This window comes from Nasonia vitripennis (assembly GCF_009193385.2).
Source record: "Nasonia vitripennis strain AsymCx chromosome 3 unlocalized genomic scaffold, Nvit_psr_1.1 chr3_random0007, whole genome shotgun sequence".
In the NCBI taxonomy this organism is placed as follows: Eukaryota; Metazoa; Arthropoda; class Insecta; order Hymenoptera; family Pteromalidae; genus Nasonia; species Nasonia vitripennis.
The window spans coordinates 3,130,955-3,153,365 of record NW_022279626.1 but is presented as its reverse complement, the minus strand read 5'-3'; the positions used below and the strand labels follow the sequence as shown (position 1 = coordinate 3,153,365).

At 33.8% G+C, this 22,411-nt stretch overlaps 1 protein-coding gene across 2 annotated transcripts in view; it reads left to right on the top strand.

The window, feature by feature from the left end:
* Window positions 1-22,411, top strand: part of LOC103317005 (glutamate receptor ionotropic, kainate 2) — a 661,640-nt gene that overhangs the window by 619 nt on the left and 638,610 nt on the right. For both annotated transcript variants that reach the window (XM_031926014.2, XM_031926013.2), the window contains exon 2: window positions 11,559-11,806. In XM_031926014.2, the coding sequence (XP_031781874.1) occupies window positions 11,692-11,806 (115 nt within the window). In that variant the 5' untranslated portion in view covers window positions 11,559-11,691. The remainder of the gene's footprint in view (window positions 1-11,558; window positions 11,807-22,411) is intronic.

Sequence of the window (22,411 nt, the reverse complement as noted above, 5' to 3'; positions counted from 1 at the left end):
TATGTCTCTTTGCATGTAAATGCTATTATATACCGCGTTGTCGTTTATACATTTTATCAATTATTTAAACATAAAGCTTGGAAACCGCTGGTATTCATTTTGGTGAAAAGTTTTTAGTCTTTACAGTGAAGACGTAAAATGTGCTAGTCTTTGCTTCAAAAATATGAAAAGTGCTATAGTCTTTGCGGCCAAAGCTTAATGAGCTGTGCTACCCTATTGAAAAACCTCAGATGAGAATCAATAGTGATTGCGGTATGATTTCCAGATGAAAATCAAGGGAGTCTCATGATCCTCACTTGAACCTCACCTCATTCCCATCCGATTCTCTCATCTGACGATAGTCAAATGTAATTTTATTAAATTTTAATTGAGATTTGTTTTTTACTAACCTTACAGATCCTCACAAATTTCTTACAAATCTGAAAAAAGACTTGACAAAATAACATTCGACTTCGGTAAGATGAGAATAAAATGAGGATTAGAAAATAATCAGATGATAATATGAGAACCAAGAGACTAATGAGACTCACTTGACTCTCATCTAAAAATTACGCCGAAATCACATTTGATTCTTATCTGATTCTCATCTGAGATTTTGCTTCCTCCTAGAGGAAGCTTTGTAATAGTAAAATTTTGAGTTTCGTCAAAACTTATAGAAAATACTTTTTGGTGTGTTAGAAGTTCAAATCACGTGTTTTTAGAAAATGTCTGTATGGATAAACATCGACAACAAAAAATCGAAAACTGGAAAAATGAGTTTTTTCGTGCCTCGATTACGGAAGTAAAAAGGCTTTATTGCACTTGAGATTTTGGGAAAAAGTAGATATTTTACGTGTCTTGGCTAAGTTCATTGAGCAGCTTTCAAACCCCTATGGTTCTTAAGATATCAAGGTTTAAATTTTTTTTTGAACATTTTTTGATTCCTTATATCTCTAAAACAAAGCAGTCAAATGCTTGCTGATTCACCATAAAAAAAGCTATTTGCTGCTAAAATTTTAAACGATTTCGTCGAGCGATTCTCAAGTAAAGAGCTAAAATGTAAAAACTGATTTTTCTCAAAACTTTTTCTTCCTCTTATAGGGGTGTCGTTGCACGTCGTTAAAGTCCCTCCCTATGAATTGTCCCTATGCAACATGTTTAGAGAGTAGAATTATACGGCACAATATATATTTGTTTTTATATAGTAAAATTATACGTAAGTTTTTTTAGATTACAATCTTATTCTCTTAATACAATAACTTTATTTTTACAGAGTTATCCTTTTATCAATCTCTTCCTTTTCGCGATTTTGAGAGATTTTGATCGGATTTTTCTGATTATTATATATCTTTTGCTATAAGAAAATTGCTCCTACAACAAAATAATTAAGCTTTGAAATATTTAAAATAGCATTCACATACTGTATTTTAAAACAATATTTTATTTATTGGAACAATAAATTTCGTTGGAGGAAGCTAAGTGCCAATGAATTGGCAGCGGTTTTTTAATTGGGATACTCTTCGTGGTGGGGAATGAAATGTCCCTCGCTTAGTGAGGGATTCAAGATGTACTAATCTTCGTTTAGAACAACGATGTATTCTAACATCACTGAATTCTACTTAAGATTTCGTGTTAGCGATGCGAGCAGTGAAATACAAATTCGGGTACAAATTTCGGGCACAAAAACACGTTTTGCAAGTATCTTATTTTTTTGACTTTAAAAGTTCCTTGTGCAAGGCATTTTTATCAATCTTTTTGAACAATTTTAAACGTGTTCTTTAAAACATTTCAAGAAGGAGTTAAAATTTTTGGTCAAAGAATTTGTTTGATTATGTGTATTATTAAATTACATGGTATTCTAAGACTTTTTATTGTTTAATAAATTCTTAATTTATTACGGATGGACAATGAGAGTTGTAATTAAAAATATTAACTTTTGTTAAGTATTACCAATATTCAATGTTTTCCTGAGTTTAAGTCTACTCTCAAGTCTTTTGTATACAGTTTCTAACTTTATAATTTTGTTATCATGTATTTTAATACCTTGTATAATTATTTTATATTTGAACTTTCTTGATAAATTCTTTTTCCAAGGACTTCTAGCCCGTTAATGTAATAAATAAATAAATAAATAAATAAATAAATAAATAAATAAATAAATAAATAAATAAATAAATAAATAAATAAATAAAGTCCACCATAATTAATGGTTTTAAGTATTAAATTAAGTTTTAATGAACGAAAAAGGCTCGAAAATGGTATGAAACTTTCTCTTATCACTACAAAAATTTAGAGTCCATAAAATTTAAATATGTATGGAACCATACAGAAAAATCGTAAAACAGTGGAGACTCACCTCAACAAGAAGTGATGAATACGGTCGAATTCCCGCGTTCTCGTTAACATTTCTTTTGAATTATACAAAAAATACATTTCACCCCGATACAATATACATATGTATACTACTTATATAAATTGATATTCCACCATAATTAATGGTTTTTATGTAATAATTTGAGTTTTGATTAACGAAAAGGGCTCAAAATTGTTAAAACCTTCTTTTATCACTACCATTAAATTTTCTTACAAACTTTTTTCCAGAATCTTTGCAGTTTTTCTTGCAGCGCAAGGGTAAACATTTTAAGCTTGGTAAAATACACTGACGTTTAAGATACCAATAGTGATAAACATTTTATAATTGAAATAAGAGTCACCATGTCGGTGTTACCATCTGAATAATCACCAAAAAAAGGCACTCATATCCACTAAATTTTGATCACTTAATGATATTGTTTGAGGAAATAAATTGGAAAATAAAAATGTAGATCCAAAGTTATCTCTTATAGAATCAGATAATGTCAATTTAGCTTATGGGTTGTATAGAAGTGTTAAAGTAGCCATAAATGTTAACTAATACTACTAGAGAAATTTAACTCAGCTTCAGGATTACCATGAGGGGTATAAAAACACCAAAAATGCCGGTTTACACTGCGAGAAACACCCAAACAATTTAAATCAGCTTCATGGTTGTCTCTACATGGTCGAGTTAGCAGCTATTAACAGTAAATCATGTTTGCCCAATACTGTATAGATACCAGTAAATAACATAAGGGAAAACTTGACGCTGTTTCAACTCAAAAAACAGATCACCTAATCACGTATAGTCTCTAATTTCACTGCAATAAACACAATAAATATCTTGTAAAAATAATAGATTTAAAAATACAGCAATACTGTTGTGGATTTCATGCGTCTCAGAATAGCGCAAAAAAACTGACGCCATCTAGTGTGACAATGTATAAAGCAGCTAATCTTCGGGAAAATTTAGCGCAACGCTACTGTTTCAAACAGCAGTCACCCATAAATATAATGTTTAAGACTTGGTTCGCGTTAGTTATGCTTGGACAGTCTTTCGAAAAGTATACGAAGGCAGCTGTTGACTTTGGAATAATTTAGGATTGTGAAAGTCGATACGACAAGACAGCCACCCATCTATACACTCGATTATCTGGAGAATGAAAAAATTAACGGCTATTTTTACAAACAGCAGCCAAGTAAAGTGTGCAAAGATTTGTCCAGTGACGTTTTTTATGTTCATCAGGTATTACGCAGTAAGGGCAGAAATAAGAAAAAGGAGTATTTTTTGAGTTGAAAGGGGAACCCGGAAAAATTTAATTGTCAAAAATTCAGGTGTCTGCTAAAGATTTTGTAAATCTACACATATCGAAAAACAACAATATAAACAACAACAATGATGATGACGGATGAATTTTAATGGTTTGGTCCAGTAAGAACAGTAGATATGTTTTTTTTTTCGAGAACACTACAAATCGCTTTATCACACAACTCCCTGAAAGTTTTTATCCGCACGGCAATTGGTTTGACGGCTTCATCAAAATTCAAATACCTCTCACCTTTTAAAACATATCAATAAGAGTAAATAAAGAGGAGGTCGCCTGTGTAACAAAAAAAAACTACATTCGCTGGACTGTTCGATTAATAGGGTAATGCTTAAAATATAAAACCGTGCTTGCGCAAGTATTTCTCAACACAAATAACCTCGACAATGTAAAAGATCATATCGTTGGTTCCTACGAAGAGCAGTAGATTTCAGAACTCGCGTCGAAGACTAGTACGTTTCGTGGTTTACCGCGAAGACTAGCACTTTCGCCGCGAAGAGTACTACATTACTCGGCTCAAACTAATGCTCTTTGTAGTATGAATAAAACGTAAGATAATTTAATAATTTTTGTACGTGCAACCAGGAGAAGGAGCGTGCAACTATTTACGACAGAAGAGGGCCCGAAGGCAAGAAGCAGCAGAAAAGCAGTACAGAAAAATGATGGATCAGCAGAGCTGTCAACTGTACTCACCAGAGATTGATTGATTGATTAAAAACTTTATTATTGTATCATTTATATGCACCCCGGCAAACGGTTCTGATGGGCCTTGCCGGTAATAAATAAGTTTTCAATCAATCAATCAACTTAATAATATAATAAACAATTTACGCATGAAAGTAGAAAGTAGAAACCAATATATAAATATAGATGTATATACTATGCTTTCAATAGGAAAACAATGTTGCGCAAGATATAACAAATTATGATAGAAGTTTGAAATACTAACGTAGTTAACAATGAAGTGCTTAGGGCTACTTAAAGCGGTATTGATCCCAATTTATCGGAGTGCTAATCACTAGTTAACAGTTTAAAGCTCGATCTAATTAATTATTTAAGAGGTAGTCGAATAGGGCAACTTTGAATGAGGCAATAGATGGTTTCAGTCGAATGTTGCAAGGGATGGAATCCCATAGTCATCGCCTGAACTGAGAGAGAGAGAGAGAGAGAGAGAGAGAGAGAGAGAGAGAGAGAGAGAGAGAGAGAGAGAGAGAGACGGTCACAACTCTTCTCGGTCCGTAGCGCGTATTAGATTTTAAATTTTAGAGAAGAGCCGTGATCATTTACTGATCTACGTCCGAATTTTGACAACAGATCATAAATAGGAAAGTAATTATATATATATATATATATATATATATATATATATATATATATATATATATAATTACTTTCCTATTTATGATCTGTATATATAGTAGTGTATTATTATTATATAAGACAGGTCCGGGAAACCAGGTAGTGGAATTTCATTTCAATAATAAAAGTTTTTATAACAAAATAAATGACAAGTGTAGGTCTGATACGCTTTAAGATGCGATATCGTGCCTGACTCGAAATTTTATAAGTATAGAAACGATTCGAAATAATTCTAAGTCGTTTATCTTCTCAAGGCGTGAGTTGCTCTTGAGAAGAGACTAGGCACTTAAGTTGCGCTGGAGCTAGCGAGCTTATACGGGTTGTGCGGGTCCTTTTATAGGCCACGGAGAGAGCGGGAATCGAGCCGCCGCACAGTGGGAGAAAATTGACAAAATTCGAGCCACGCGTCATTTTTAATCGTAGAGCCATGATTTTTTTTAAACTCTTTAAAAAAGCATCAAGTTTAAGCTAAAGGTGCGGAAATTATTGTATCACCTTCCCCTAAACCCATGCGACCCCTAGAAGCCACCCCTACCAAACCACAAGCAGTCTAACTCATCTATCCCAGGGAACAGCGAGTTAAATCGCTTTATTTTTTCTTAAAATAATTAAACCATACACCATGAGCCAGCTAATAATCTAAATACCTAACCCTAATCTGCTTAACCCCTAGAAACCACCTCTACCAAACCACAAGCAATAAAACATGGTTTAAAAAAAAATATTTATTCATGTCGATTTTTCACATTGAAATCATTTAAGATTTAATGTTTAGAGCGAAGAAATCGTGTCCTCGAGACTTAAACTTCAGTGTCACAGTTTAAATTTTGAATAAAAAAGGTTAAAGCACATAAAATGGCTGCTAACACGGGAAAATCGTGAAAAATTTCCAGAATTTTTTACTTGAGAATGATAGACTATAGAAAAAAATTTACTGAAGAAAAAGTTCTTAGAGTAAATAAAAAAATACGTTGAAATTCTATCAGAATTTTTTGAAGATTTCTCGAATTTATTATATTATAGTATAATTTAATATAATTAAATTTATTGATCATACGATTTTTCGATGGCTAAATGTTTACTTTTTGAATTTATTAGATTATAGTATAATACGTACAAATGTTTATTTTATCATATTTAAAAAAAATAAGTTTAAATTTAAATTAAGTTTTCTTCCGTAAAATCTAAGAATATTTCTCTTCAGTAAAATTTTTTCTATTACGTCTGTTATAACATAAGGCATACGTGCGTTCTGTTGATTCTAACTCTATGTATTTATTTTTTGTTTATTAATACAGCTGCGACTAAAGAATCAATTAACTTTTATTTCATATTTTCTGTTTCTACATTATTAAACACATGCACTTCAATTTTAATTGAGGATGTAAAATTACTTAACTTTTTTCTTATATTTCATAGCAGTAGTGATGTTTAAGATTTATTTAGAAATGAAATAATGGATACAGACATCATATTGATTTTCTTAATAAAATAAATACTTAGGTGAAAACAAAATGGTATTTACTTTGTCAATAATAATTTTCTGAAGGGGTATAAAATTTATTAAATAACTACAACGTAGAATTATTTAAGAACTAAAATAATCGTACTCAATATAGAACACTCATATTTATGTGAATTAATATGGAATCATCCTTATGAGCAAAATTGTATTCTCGACATAGTTGTAAATGATGTAAAAATAAAGTATGCACTTTCTGAAAGACATACACAGCATCTAAGAAACCAACTAACCAAGTCATTTTTTCCAAAATATAAACTAAAATGGCAAGATGTTTCTCGAAAGAAAGATGTTTTTAAATCGAAACACAAAGAATTTTTTGAAAATTCTTTTGTGATTCAGTTACTTGACGAAGCTTCAACGTCAAATATAAATACTTCAAAATCAAATATGAATACTTCAATATCAATCATGAATAATGAAGCTATAACATTATTTCCTAGTAATACTTCACGTACTTCTGAAAAATTTTCTAATGTTCATAATATAGGTCGACCTCATATAAGTTATGACAAAGGATGTTCAAAAACAAAGAATAGACGAGCTCGTGAAATCTCTGTAAAGCATTCTAAAGAGGAGCTATCGTTGGCGCTAAAATTAAAAGAACAAACATCTTCAGCAGATAATACTACGGATACTATAGAAAATTTATTTAGTACCGAATATACAAATAAAGTATTAGCGATGTTTATGGACTTAGATTTAACAAAACGAACATATGAGAAATTAAGGAACCACACTTACAATATGCATGGAAATAAATTATATCCACCTTATTCTGCAATTGTAGAAGCTAAGAAAGCTTGTTACCCTGAGCATATCACTTGCTCTAATAGTGGAGCGAAAGTTCATTTTATATCTTTGCTAGAACATACTATAAAACGGATTCTAATGACTTTAGATAAAGAAGTATTAACAAATGCAACGAAAAGTTTAATATTTGTGGGCAAGTGGGGAATGGATAGAGCTTCAGGACAACAGACGACAAGACAAAAATGGAATTTTGGTGATGTCGACTCCACCGATCTTGAATCAAGCGATGCTAATTCTGTTTTTCAAACTACAGCCACTGACGCATCTGTATTTATTTGTAATTTTGTATCTCTGCAGCTAAGGACTACAAAAAACGAAATTTTATGGGTTAACAGAAAACCTTCATCCGTGTTTTATTGTCGTCCAATAAATTTCAAATTTCTTAAAGAAAGCGATAAAGAAATCGAGAAACATTACGAAAATTAAGAGCAATACAGAGTTTTACCAATGGGGATTTCCTATCTTACACACCTGGATTGGATCCATGGAATATATTTTACATATTTCTTACAATCTAGATTTTAAGAAAGGATCAGCAAGATGTTCAGATAAAGATTTGAACAAAGAGAGAAAATCGTTAGTTCAGCAGTCTTTAAAGAGCAAACTTGGTTTAACGGTAGATGTAGTCAAGCAAGGTTCTGGAACAACTAACACAGGAAATGTGGCACGTTCGTTTTTTGGCAAATCTAAAGCAGTATCTCAAATTATCGGTGTAGACGAAGAGTTATTAATTAGAATGCATGTAATTCTACAAATTATATCTTGCACAAAAGAAGTTAATTTAAACGCATTTAAAAAATATTGCTTGGAAACTGCTAAAAAATGTACAGAAATTTACCCGTGGTATACGATGTCACCTTCTGTGCATAAAGTACTAATACATGGATGTGACATTATGAGGACATTTGATGGACCTATTGGGTATTTTTCAGAAGAAGCCCAGGAATCCAACAACAAAATATTTCGCCATGCTCGAGTTCGACATAGCAGAATGTATGAAATAAGAAAGGCGAATGAAGATAAAATTCATTATTGCTTAGTTTTATCAGATCCAGTCATAAGCAGCTTGCGAGATGTTGAAGAAAAAAAAACTAAAGAATTAACTTCACAAGCTCAAACATTTCTGATGAAATGATGATTCAGTAATTCTAATCCTCAATAAATGTCTCAACTTTGCTATGTAAAAATTATAAAACATTACAGATATAAAAACTAAAAAAAAATTAAAAACAAAAAACAAAAAAACCTTTTTGAAGACTGCAACCTTGACGTGGTAAAGGGGCTTAAACCTGTTTCAACGCAGATGACTATATGACGCAACTACGGGGTTATATGATTCTGCGTGTTTCCGGTCTGGCCTGTGGAGTGGGTATTTATTATTTTTAGAAAAAATAAAGCGATTTAACTTTCTGTTCCCAGGGTTATGTTAGTTAGCCTGCTTGTGGATTGGTAGGTTTGGTTTCTAGGGGTAGGGGGGTGAGTGGTTAGGTGGTTAGCTGGCTTATGGTGTGTGGCTTTATTATTTTAAGAAAAAATTAAGTGATTTAACTCGCTGTTCCCAGGGTTAGTTTAGTTAGCCTGCTTGTGGTTTGGTAGGGGTGGTATCTAGGGGTTAAGCGGGTTAGGGGGAGGTATTTAGGTTATTATCTGGCTGATGGTGTATGGTTTAATTATTTTAAGAAAAAATAAAGCGATTTAACTCGCTGTTCCCTGGGATAGATGAGTTAGACTGCTTGTGGTTTGGTAGGGGTGGCTTCTAGGGGTCGCATGGGTTTAGGGGAAGGTGATACAATAATTTCCGCACCTGTAGCTTAAACTTGATGCTTTTTTAGAGTTTAAAAAAAAATCATGGCTCTACGATTTAAATGACGCGTGGCTCGAATTTTGTCCATTTTCTCCCACTGTGCGCCGGAAAAAATCACATTCATACTTGCACACACTCATTCACACCTATATACAAAAATCATTTACACACTTTATGACGGGCGACATTAGCACGTCATAAGCTCAGCATGCCGCGAGAAGAAAGACTTGTACTAAATTCACACTGTTACAGGTACCAGCGCTGGCAAGGCGGGGAGAGCCGCTAGACGACGCGAGAGAGGCGGAGAGAGAGGGAGAGAGAGAGAAAATTCGGCGACACGCGACTGAGACGCGTGCCGCCAGATACGATCCGACCTTTGAACTGACTCCTCGCGAGGCGCTCAGTACTTTCGGGAGATAGCTGTTAGGAGAGTGAAAGTTGAAGTGTGTGAGTGTGCGTGCGTATACGACATTACGTCTCGCTACCGCATCCGGAACTGCACCGACGGGGTTCCGACTGCTGACAGCGAACATCAGGGCGATACCGGCTAACTGTAAGTGCCAGCTCTCTCTCTCTCTCTCACGCTACACTCGCCAGGGCTCTCCTTATCCTCCCTCGTACCTGCGACCTCGCTAGCTCGCATGCAAGCCCTGTATATAGTTTGTCAATAAACGCTGTGACAGTTCCTCAACAATCTCAACAGTCGTTATTTTGCATGTTCCTCCGCGTATACTTGTACCTCGCTCCATCACCAACCCAGCCGTCTCCGCGGGCTTGCGTCTCGCATATGTACGAGATCGCAGCATAACTGGCCTGGCCGGAACCTATTCAGCACTAGGTGCTATCCCGACGACTCTCTTTCTCGAGAGTAACGAGGTCTACGTACCTTGATTATAGCGGAGCTGGAAACTGAGCAACTGCATCCAGTACACCGTTATAACTTATAATATAATGCGCACTCCGCGCCGCCGCTCGCTCTCTACTCCTACTCTCATTATAATTGCGCCGCTGTGCTCACCGCTCGGTCTATATAGATATAGGCGCGTGTTTCGCGCTCTCCCCGCTTTCTTGCTGCTTGCCGCTGTTGCCGCTGGCTGGCTCGTGGCACTGCTCTTGTACTACTGCTTTGAACTCAACTGTCAGCTGTGGCGCGTAGCTTTGTATTGGGAGTGGGGGAGCATAAGATGCTCTTGTATAATCTAAAATGTTGTTTCATATGATTTAATATTCAATATTTATAAATTTTTGTGTGGAGCTTGTACGGGGTATTACAAGTGAGAGAGAGAGAGAGAGAGAGAGAGAGAGAAATCACGTTAAAAATCACGTCAGAAATTACTCATAAAATAGAATTTTTTTTAATTAAAATAAAATTATTTTGTTTTTACCATACAATTATGAAAAATAGATTTGTTGATAAATCACCCCGGTCCTCAACTTCACAATCCATTACTTGTCCTAATGATGACTCAAAGATCATGTATGAATCTCATAATCTATTGTTTACGTGTATAGACTGTATATGTAAATACATATGTATATCGTGTATATCTGCTGCTTATTGACAAAATAAGGAAAATAATTTCATTAATAAAAAAAACTCTAATTATCCAATTAAACATACGTTTATTTCGCGTTTTCATCTTTATAAATTAGAATGATTCTTCTATGCATAATAATATAATGTTAATATTAAATTTTAGATTATAAACATCAATCTTAACTTCGAAAATATTATAAATCATATTAATTTTTATCTTAAAGTATACGTGTAAACTGTACAAATTTATAAATCAAACATAATTTTAGATAGAAACAGTATGGAATTTCAATACTTACAACAGCACAAATAGCTCAGGCAGTACGATAATGGATTAGGGAATTGATAACCGGGGTTCGATCCTCGGTTAGGGCAACTTTTTTAAAATTTTTCTGCGGTCAATTTATTTCACTTCAATTTTATGAGTGACTTCTGACGTGATTTTTAACGCGATTTCTCACGTGAGATATCACGCCAAATAATTATGTGATAAATCATGTGATAAATCAAGTGACCGTTCACGTGATTAATCGCGTGATAAATCACGTGATTTTTCTCGCCAGGGTTGTTTTTTTTGCATTTTTTAGACATTTTGAGGTAATGTAATAAAATCATTAATACCGTTTTTCGCCTTTTCCACTCCGAAATCCTCCCACAACAACTCTGATGACGCATCTATTTTGTTAACGTTTATTATACGTCACTTAATGACTTTTAACTGTTTACGCCCTCTTAATACGTATATATATATATATATATATATATATATATATATATATATATATATATATATATATATATATATATATATATATATATATATATATATATATATATATATACATATATTCTTTTTTATTTCAGCTTTAAATGTGTTGATTCAACTATACTTTAAGCGCTTGAATTTGGAATAAAGCCATCTGAACGTAGCGCTATCCTGACATAGCATCGGTGCCGTTTGACTACTCATAACAGTACCACAAAATTAATCAGTTTGATGTTGCAGCTTGCGATGAAAAAAATGAAATTAAATAAATTTTATTCGTTCCTAATTATTGTTTGTACATGTACCATAATATCAACAACAGCGGCGGTGCAGAATATTAAAATTGGTAAGCTATTTCAAATAATAAAAATAAAAACTAGCATTGTTATATTCAATTTATGTAGACGATCATAGTTACATATTCTTCTATCAATAATTATTGTATCAACAAAGGTGTTTTATGAAGTTAAATTTTGAAGTGTTTCTTTATAAACATTTTTTAATACGATTATATAAGAAGAAGTTGAAACGTGAATTTTAGAAATCAATTTTTATCTTTTTTCGTGACAACTTTTACTAATTAGTAAATACCTGCAAGAACCGTAAATTGCACTTTTTGATAATGTTTACCAAATATCTACTTCTATACATTTCAAAAAATTGATGCTGTAAATCACTTAAACCAATTAATTAGTGCACAAATACCTGATAAAAATGAAAATAAAAAATAGATTATTTGCTGTTGTACGACAATTTATATTACATTAATAATACTATAGATGCTGTAACAAGGTGCGAAATCAAGTAGATTCACGCATCGTTGAAACGCGACGTTGCGCAAGCGTGAGGCAAGATTCGGGGCCTCACGTATAAGTCGCGGTCCGTCGGAGAGACAGATAACTTCCGGCCATAATAACGAACGCGTCAGCTCTCGTGTGTGAGACTGACTAAATTGAGCGACAACCGATAGCGTGCAAGAGAGTAAGAGTGTGTGTGATCGCGAGATGAAGACGTCCCTACCAACTTCTGCTTTCAAAGGGAAGGTCGACCTGGCCTGTCGATCAGCGACTGAACGAGAGGACGTCGGCTCCTGCGAGTGAGCCAACAACACCACCGGCGCAGAGTGTGTGTGAGTGTGTGGTGCGCGCCTACCGAGAACGACGACAGCGAGTTGGTAGGGCTGAGCCCTTTTTCTGTATCGCGTTAGCAGTAGAAGCGGCTACAGCTTTGCGACTTGCTGCAGCGGCACCAAGTAACGGCTTTCTTGTTCGCGCGCGTACGATTCGCGAGATACTCTCCACGCCGAGTAAACAAGGAGGCGACTTGGCGCGCATTTGTATAGAAACAATAATGGCTGCACAATACATTATTTTGTTATTTTATTTTAATCGGGACTAGATTCATTTTCCCGGTTTGTTCTCTCCCGTTCCCTACGTCCTCACCGCGAATACCGCCGCCTCCGCGGGCGTTACAGCAAGCGGTTGTAACGCGAATCTGAGAAGCTGGCTCCGTACAGGAGAGTGCGGAGGAATAGCACACGTGCGAACACGACGTTCGCGAAGCAGCTCTAGCAGCGAGCTGTGTTGCAACGCGGGTTAATCGCAGACGTTAAGAGAGTTCTCTGTCGCACCGATGGATTATAATCCGGCCGAGTATTGCCAAGTTTTCCCCAGAAATCGAGCCCCGTTAGAATGTACTTATTTTAAACGGAATTGGAAATTAATCTGATACCAAAAGTCAATTGAATAATAACTATATACTTGAATTCAACAACATTTTAAAATTTCACTCGATTTTTGATATGCAATTTACAGTTAATTTTCAGAGGTTGTCTAATATTTAACCTATTGATAGACATAAAGATTATATTCAAATACTTTTTTCTTGTTTAAGTACAAACAAACACTGGATTTGTTTGTGGTTCAAAGACAATGTAATACAAATTTTTGATAGTTTTAACAAAAAATGTCTTGATAATGATCAAAAAAATTTTATTGATAGGCTGTTTCAAAATAAAGATAATTTACGTATATCTTTTGATCAAGTACAGTATTAGACTAATTATTATAATGGTGGTGTTTTTGCTATAGCATTTGCAGTTGCTATTGTATTTAATATTTGCCCATGCAATGTTAACTTTAATGTTTGTAAAATGCGATAACAATTGATTATAATGTTTGACACATTTACTTTATCATTTTTTCTAATATCAAAAGATTATAAAAATAAAATTTATTTCAAAACAATTTTTAAAATTCCAATTACAAAAAAAAACGTTACTCACGTAATTAAATTTGCTAAATTGAAATTAAATTTTTTTAAATTGATATTGAGGAACTTAAGGTATTATATACAGCAATCATCAATTAACTCTTTAGAAGCAAACACAAAGAAAAAGTAACTGTTAAAAATCAATCAGAAAATAATATAGATAATAAAATAATAAGTTTAGCTAATAAAACAACTGATAATTGTATTCGTTATTTTGAAAGGATCATACGGTGAATGTGGATAATAATGACATTGTATATTTATCAAATTATAATAGCAAAAAAAACTTCATGAAAACAAAAATTTGATTAAAACAGTATAGTATTTTATAATACCTTATTAATAGTAGATCAATAGATACGGTAGTATAATATATCAAAAGATAATTGAATTGTTTTTTCATATAGCTCATACTTAACATTAAAATTTTGCAGCATTAAATATTTATTTAAATGTACATTTTTGAAAATGAGTTAGATTTATGCGATTTTTAGTATTTTATACAATTAAAATTGTATATAATTGTGAATATTTTGATATTTAAACACTAATATATATATATATATATATATATATATATATATATATATATACAGGGTGACCCAATTTAAACGGGCACCGGTGATAACTCGTTAGGGACAGTCCTAATAAAAAAAATGGTAAAAACAAAAGTTGTAGGATATCGAGGGGAAAATCTGATGGTGACCTTGGATTTGACCTTGAGCTTGATTTTCAAGGTCATATCAAGGTCAACTTTGATTTTTTTAATGGAAACCCTATCTTTTTATTGCGGGAATGGGAAGAGCGGGAAATTTTACGTTCAGAGTGATATTTTTGTTTTGGGTAGCGAAGGTCATCTCGAAGTCATGCAGCCAGTTCAACAAGATCCACCTGCGTAATTCCTCTGACAACGCCAGAATAGAAAAAATCGTAGATACAAGTTGTACGATATCGAGGTGTTGCGTAACGGTGACCTCAAATTTAACCTGCTCTCAAAGGTCATTTCAAGATTAAATTTTTTTTTTTTTTCATAGAGTACCCATATTTTCTACTCCGGATTCTGAAAGCACGTAAAATTTTGCGTTTCAAACAAGATAGTCTACTGAAAATCGAAGAAAGGATTTCAAACATCTAGCGGACCATTTCCTGCATTTCGACATCATTATAAAACTAGATGTCCAAGACCCACGACGAGAACTTGGTTGGACCGATTCACATCATGATTCCTGGACAATGGCTGGACGAAACGGGTTAAAATTTTTTTAACATACTTCAGAAACCATTAGTTTTGATGTGAATACAAAAAATTTAATTTGAATGATCAGAACATTTTTTAAAAATTAAACAAGTCAAAGTTTCAACTTTCATTCAATTATTTTTATTACACGCCATGGCATAAACCTCGATTTAAGTCACGCTTGTGCAAAACTGCCCTGGCTAAATCTCGGTTTATGCACGTTGTTTCATAAAATATTGTACGATACTAGGAGGGTAAAGGGATTTCACATTTGTGGGAACTTATCACCCTCGCTTCGGTCGGGCGATATTGTCCCCGCGGGGGTGAAACGACTTTACCGCACTAGTATCGTAATATACTATAACTTGTTTGATTTTTAAAAAATTTTTATAATGATGTCGAAACGCAGGAAATAGTACGCTAGATGTTAAAAATCCTTTCTTCAATTTTAAGTTGACTATCTGGTTTAAAACGCAAAATTTTACGCGCTTTCAGAATCTGGAGTCGAAAATATGGGTACTCTATGAAAGAAAAAAAAAAAATTTAATCTTGAAGTGACCTTTGAGAGCAGGTTAAATTTGAGGTCACCGTTACGCAACACCTCGATATCGTACAACTTGTATCTACGATTTTTTCGATTCTGGCGTTGCCAGAGGAATTACGCAGGTGGATCTTGTTGAACTGGCTGCATGACTTCGAGATGACCTTCGCTACACAAAACAAAAATATCACTCTGAACGTAAAATTTCCCGCTCTTTCCATCCCCGCAATAAAAAGATAGGGTTTCTATTGTGGGCTGCTTTTTGACCTCGTGTGGTTGCAGTACTCGTTTGCGGCTCGTAAACGCCCTCGCCCTCAGCTCGGGCAAACTCGCCTTGACTCGTACGGCAAACTCCACACTTGGCCTAAAAAAGCACACTTTATGCCCTTGGTACACAATATACTATTATATTAAATATCACTAGAAAAAATTTCAAATGATTTACTTTTATGTTGTCATTTTTACTCATAATTCTTTTTTTTCAGCATTTAAAGGTGATGTGTCCCCTTAAACCTCCTTTTAGCGTCCTTTATTTCTTGTACGCGGGCATCTACTATTTCCTGGACTCTACCAGTTTTATAGTATTTCTTTCTCGCCTTCTGGTATAGTGGCACTTGCTACGTGCACTCGCAATCTTCTTGTCACACCAGTATACGATATGTTGTCGTCTACTGTATGCCACTCTTTCAGGCATAGCAGTGTCACATGCTTGGGTGATGTTTACCGTCACCTGATCCGTCTTGCTGCTCACCGTTCCAGACAGTTGCATTTCCTCTAGTGCTAACAGGAATATTTCCTTTTCACAATCCTTCGTTTTCCAACTAACTCTATTGGTCGTTGTATTCGCGCTTGGTCCCTGTTTTGATATTTCTACCTCCATTATTATGGCCTGGTGATTATTATGTGTCTAGTGCTCACTTATTATCCATGAATCAACTAAGCCAATAAGGCTGCTGCTAACAAACGCCAGGTCGACAATAGACCCTGCGTCTCCTCTTCTAAAGGTGTGGGTGCATCCTTGGTTAACTAGGACCAAATCCGGGAGAGCGAATGTTTGCAGGAGTACTTACCCTCCGCGATTAGTCCTTATACTTCCCCACTTTACAGCCCACGCATTGAAGTCGCCTGCAATCAATAATGGTTTCCTCCCTGAAACGCTCATCACTTCTTCTTACTGGTCCTTGGTACTTTTTTAATATTAGATTTTAATAAAAGAAATAACAAGTCTAATATTTATTAGAAAAAGAAATAACATTTGCAAATCTGAACCGTGGATCCGAATTCAGATTTGGAATAAATCGATTTTACTTTAAATTATTATTTAACGAATAATATAAAAAGAAAATTGATTTTAAATGAATTAAATAATAATAATAATAGTAGGTCCGGGATTGTGGGTAATGGATATGCAACGCAATAATTATAAACTCTTGTTTATATTTAAAATAGTGTGTATATTAACAAAAATAATTTAACATAAGAATAATGCCTATTATTGCTATTATTCTTTTTAAATCAGATTTAGTTACAATTTTGTTTATTTTTTGATGAAGACTTCTGTTATGCTATTATTAAATATTATTAAATTCTACGCTTAATTTTGCAGTAGAGTAAGTGTTAGAGCGCTTAAAAGTGCTGCTCGAATTTTATAATTATTAAATTCTACGCTTAATTTTGCAGTAGATTTCTGTATATGTACTAAGGCGCTTAAAAGTGCAGCCAGAGTAGAAAATGCTGCCGCTAGTGATTGAACACAGGCCTCGCATGGCCTTTTATAGGGCGCTAAGCGAGCGCTGATCGAGCCGCCGAAAATATTCGCACATTCACACAATCATACTATCATTCATTCATATTTACATTTATCATTCATACAAACATACTCGGATGCGCACGACTCGCCGTCGCTCGCTTACGCTCACATATACATATAAATACTGTTACGCAACGCGCTGCTGCTAATGCTGGCTTGGTAGCTGGAGAGAGAAGGGGGACGCGCACGCACACATGCGCGTCGATGGCCTGCCGTCGCTGCGTTGACTACTGCGTAGCTGTTGGTTTCGTAGGAGGTGAGAAGAGTGGGGACGGCCGAAATATTCCGTGCGCTCGCTGTATAGGCAGACTCGGATGTTTTTTAGGATTTTTTTTTTAAATGTATATATTCTAGGAAGTTACATGCCGGATCTTGTATAGGGCATTACTTGAATGAATGTTTTTCATTCCACCGCGATCCGTCGGTAAAGGATCATAAAAATCTATAGACAATAAATCGTTTGGTGCTTCTGGAATAATAGATTCCATAGGCGCTGCACATGTGCGAGTTGAGATTTTGTTTCGTTGACATGAGTCGCAAAAAGCAATTATTTTGTGTGTTGTGTCGTATATTTTTTATATAGAAATCTTCTTGTAACATATGAATGACTTTTTTCGCGCCAACATGGCCGTACATTTCGTGTGTTTCAAGAATTAATTGTTCTATCGTGTTTTTATGAATCATGATTTTATATGAATTCGATTGATTCTTTTTGTAAATAATGTTATTTTTGATTAGATAAGTTAATTTATTTGGATCTTTATCATCAGAGTTTTTTGAAATTAATTGATTTAAATACTCGTCATCGCGTTGATGCTCTGACAAGTGTTTAAATTTATTAAACAAATCTTTTGAAAATTTCTGTTTTTTCACAATTGCGATAATAATTTCTCCCGGTTTTCGTTTATCGTCTGGATTATATGTTGGATGTCGGCCACTACGTTTTCTTTTCCCGATACATGGTCAATTTGTATATTGTAGTCTTGTGTGCCGAGAATCCATCTACGAATCCGATTTCCGACGAATTTACATTTGAATAAGAAAATTAAAGCCTTATGATCAGTCTTTATATATACTTTAGCCGCACGTAAATATGCACTAAGTTTCTGCAGACTCCATACAATCGCGAGTAATTCTTTTTCTGTCGTAAAATATGTAAGTTCTGCTGCTTTTAACGTTCTACTAATGTATATGATAACCCGTTCATCTCCTTTGTTATCTATTTGTGAAAGTGCACCCGCAATTGCGAAATCAGACGCGTCGCAACGGAGGATGTATGGTTTGGATGGATCAGGATATGCAAGGCAAACGTCTTTTTCAAAAAGCTCTTTTACTTTATTTAATGCTTTTTGTTGTCTGTCCCCCCACCCCCAGGATTTTTGTTTATCTTTTTTCAATAACTCCAATAATGGTAGTAGTTCATTTGCATGATTGTTCGTGAATTTGGCGTAAAAATTTATTGTTCCGAGAAAAGCTTGTAACTGTTTTATGTTTCTTGGAATAGGATAATTTTTTATTGCTTCTATTTTATTTTCTTGTGGTTTGATTCCTTTAGTCGAAAGAATAAAGCCTAAGAATCTTGTTTCTTCTTTAAAGAATTCCGTTTTCTCAAAATTTAATGTGAAATTCGATTTAATTAAACTTTCAAATAATCTTTCTAAATGATTCAAGTAATCTTTTTCACTTTTTGAGATGCACAGAAAATCATCCACGAAATTTAATATGAAATCACCGACATTTTTTGTAACGTGAAATAAACCGCGAATTAAAGCTGCACTGCTTATTTTTGTACCGAAAGGAACTACTTTAAATTCGTATAATTTTCCTTCGAACATGAATGCAGTGTACTGCTTACTTTCCTAGCTTAGAGGTATTTGCCAAAAACTTGACGTTAAATGGAGACTCGACATGACTTCTACACCGTGACATTGTTGTAGAAGTTCTTCTATGTTTTGGAGTGATTCAAGATCATCCTCTAACATTTCATTTACTTTGCGTGCATCTAAACATAAACGAATTGTATTGTTCTTTTTTATTACCGGTACAAATGGACTTATGAAATTACTACTTGACCGACGTATAATTTTCCAATTTAGCATTACTTCAATTTGCTCCCGTAACTTACTTTTCATATTTATATTTACTGGATACGGAGGAATGAAGAAAGGTTCAGGATTTTCTTTTATTTTTAGTTTATATTCAAAACCGACTAATCTTCCAGGTTTTTTTATAGAATACTTTACGATATTTTTGAATTAAATTTGTTAGTTTATTGATCGTTTCTGGATTTTTTACTACACAGGATTTAATTTTTTCGTTGATTTCCATATCAGTAATATCGTATGGATCAACTAATGAATTACGATCATTTCGTCGATACGTTAATTCATTTAAATAAGGTGAGTGAGAATCAACATTCATCGTTGTATCCTCCTCGAGTATCTCTATATAGCGATGATCCATGTTTGATTCTAATAAACTTTTGCTTTTATAAGATAATTTTTCAATTTTATCATCTATATGTATTATGATTTCATCATTTTTTGTATCTATAATAGTACCAAATTCTTTGATTGAGTCGATTTCGAGAATACAATCACGGATTAACTTTGGAATTATTAGGAAAATTAAGTCTTTCATACAAGTACCAATTTGTGTACACGACATTATTTGTTTGTTTAAACGAGTTGATTTTAGGCCAGTCGCCCCTCGAATTATTGTACCCACTATACGTAAGGTAGGAATATTTTTAAATTTATCAATGTTTATCAGATAGAAATTTTCTGAAATACATGTAATTTGACTTCCAGTGTCAACTAAAGCTTTTATTGGAATATTATTAATTTTAATCTCAATTTCCGGGCAAGCGCAAATCTCATTTTTTACTTTGTCATCTGATTCGTATAATAAGTCCTCTCGAGGATTCTTGAAAATCTTCGAGATTGAAAGTCATTGAAAGTTATTTTCCGAGGCACAAGAAACAACTGTTATTGGTTTTTTCTCAAGGTACCCCAAGTATCTTCTAAACAATCATTTAACGAATCTTCTAATAAAAATTTTGTCGTAGTTGGTTTCGAAATTATTGTTTTAGGTTTTGTGCCCGTTTCTTTAATAGTAGATTTTGCCGAGTTTCTCGTTTTTGTCTTGATTACGTTTAACGTCTGTATTTGAGGACTCTTCTTGGAAAAATTTTTGTTTTGAAAGTTTGATTGTTGATTTGTAGCTTTATTTGTTTGATATTTTCCAGAGGATTCTGTGTTTGAATCGTCGGAATTATATTTTTTCTTAAATAGAGATTGTCTTTCATTATGACCGTTATCTTTGAAAGCAAGTAATTCAAAAAATTTATCTTGTGTGTTTATATTTTGTGATTTAACCGTAAAGTGGTTTGAAATTTTTCTTACAAGTTCGGCTTCTGAAAAGTTTCGTTCTAAATCTTGCGCGAATCCCCAGACATACGTAGCATATTCAAGATGAGAGTATTTTGAACCAGAATTATATCTGTTGTACTCAACTTTCCGTGACCACTCATCTTGGATATCCTGGTTCCAAAATCGGGCTTTAAATTTTCTTTCAAAATCAGATATATTATTGATTGAGTATTGTGCAATGTCTAACCACGAAGAAGCCGTGTTTTCTAATCTTTGACTGATTATTATATTTATCTCAGAACCGTCCACGTTTAGAACGCCTAAGTATCTCTTAAGATCACGTAAATACCGCATTGGTTTTTCTTTACTGTCAGCTTTAAATGTTGGTGGTTTGAGTTTGGGTGATTTAGACGTAAGACTTAGTATTGTGTTATTTCCGTCCAGAGTAATTTCGTGATTTGATGACCGAATCTTATTGAGTTTACCCGTTAAGTTTTGATATTCTTCCGTAAAAGTTTTGTTAGAATTTTCGATGTAGGTTTTTAAGTTCTGTAACGTTTCATCGAATTTAAGAAGTGTATTGTTATATGTTGTGTGTTCAATTTCGAGTGATTTAATTCATTTTTCGTTTGATTTAATTATTTTCAATAAATTCTGGCTCGTATTTGTCAAATCGGTTATTTTTGAGGTTATGTCTTGTTTTAAATTCATTATTAAGACCTCTGCGTCCTCTTCGTGTTTTCTAATTTTCATATCTATTAGTGTTTCTACGTTTGCCGAAGAGCTAGTTTCTGGTTGAGCCTCGAGACGAAGTTCAGAAAACATCAGAGCTACTTTAGTGTCGATCGACTTTTCAACAATTTCTTTATATTTATCTAGATCATTCTCATCTAGTTTATTTAACATGCTCGTGTCTATTTCGTCAACTCTTGTTTTAAGAGTGTCATGGTTTATGTTTAAAGTCATGTACTTTTTTTCGTGCCCAATTGGCGTTTGATGAAGGGTCGTCGATCATCGACTGATTCGCGTCATCTGTAGTAAGCCCTGCATTAAAAGTTTCGTTTAACTGTGTTTTTAGATTTTCCGCGGCTGCACTACGAGTAATCATGGCGCTTTTTCGAAGCGTGCTAGAAAATATAGTGTTACCCGATTTCGCCATTTTAATATCGTTTATGTCTCCGTGAACGTCTGTACAATTTATTAAATTGTTATATGAAAAAGTTATTGTACTAGGTTAGAATGAACACAGCTTTTTCTGAACACTAATAAAATCATGAATAAGATTTGAAATAATTTCATGGTGTATATGTACGTCTTTATTAATTTTCCTAATGTTTCTCATATCATCTATGAGTCATGATATCACTTTCGTATTTTAATTTATTAAAGATTTTATTGTGTCTTACTTTATATTGAATATTTTCGTTAGTTATATCATTCAATTTATTGTTTAAGATTGCAATTTGAAATTCAAGATCTTTTATCCTTTGATCTTGAGATCGTGTACGAAAAAATAGGACATCCAAAGCTCTTGAAATTTTTAATAATTAAACCTTCCGGTTAATCTCATTCTCCCGGCTTTGCTTTGTGGATTCTATGATCTATTGATCGGTTGGTATGCGTCGCATTAGTTTTATAATGTTTAGATAAATTTATATTTTATAATTTTCAATGACTGCAAAATATACAGACAATACGTATGACAGATCTGTATCTTGCTA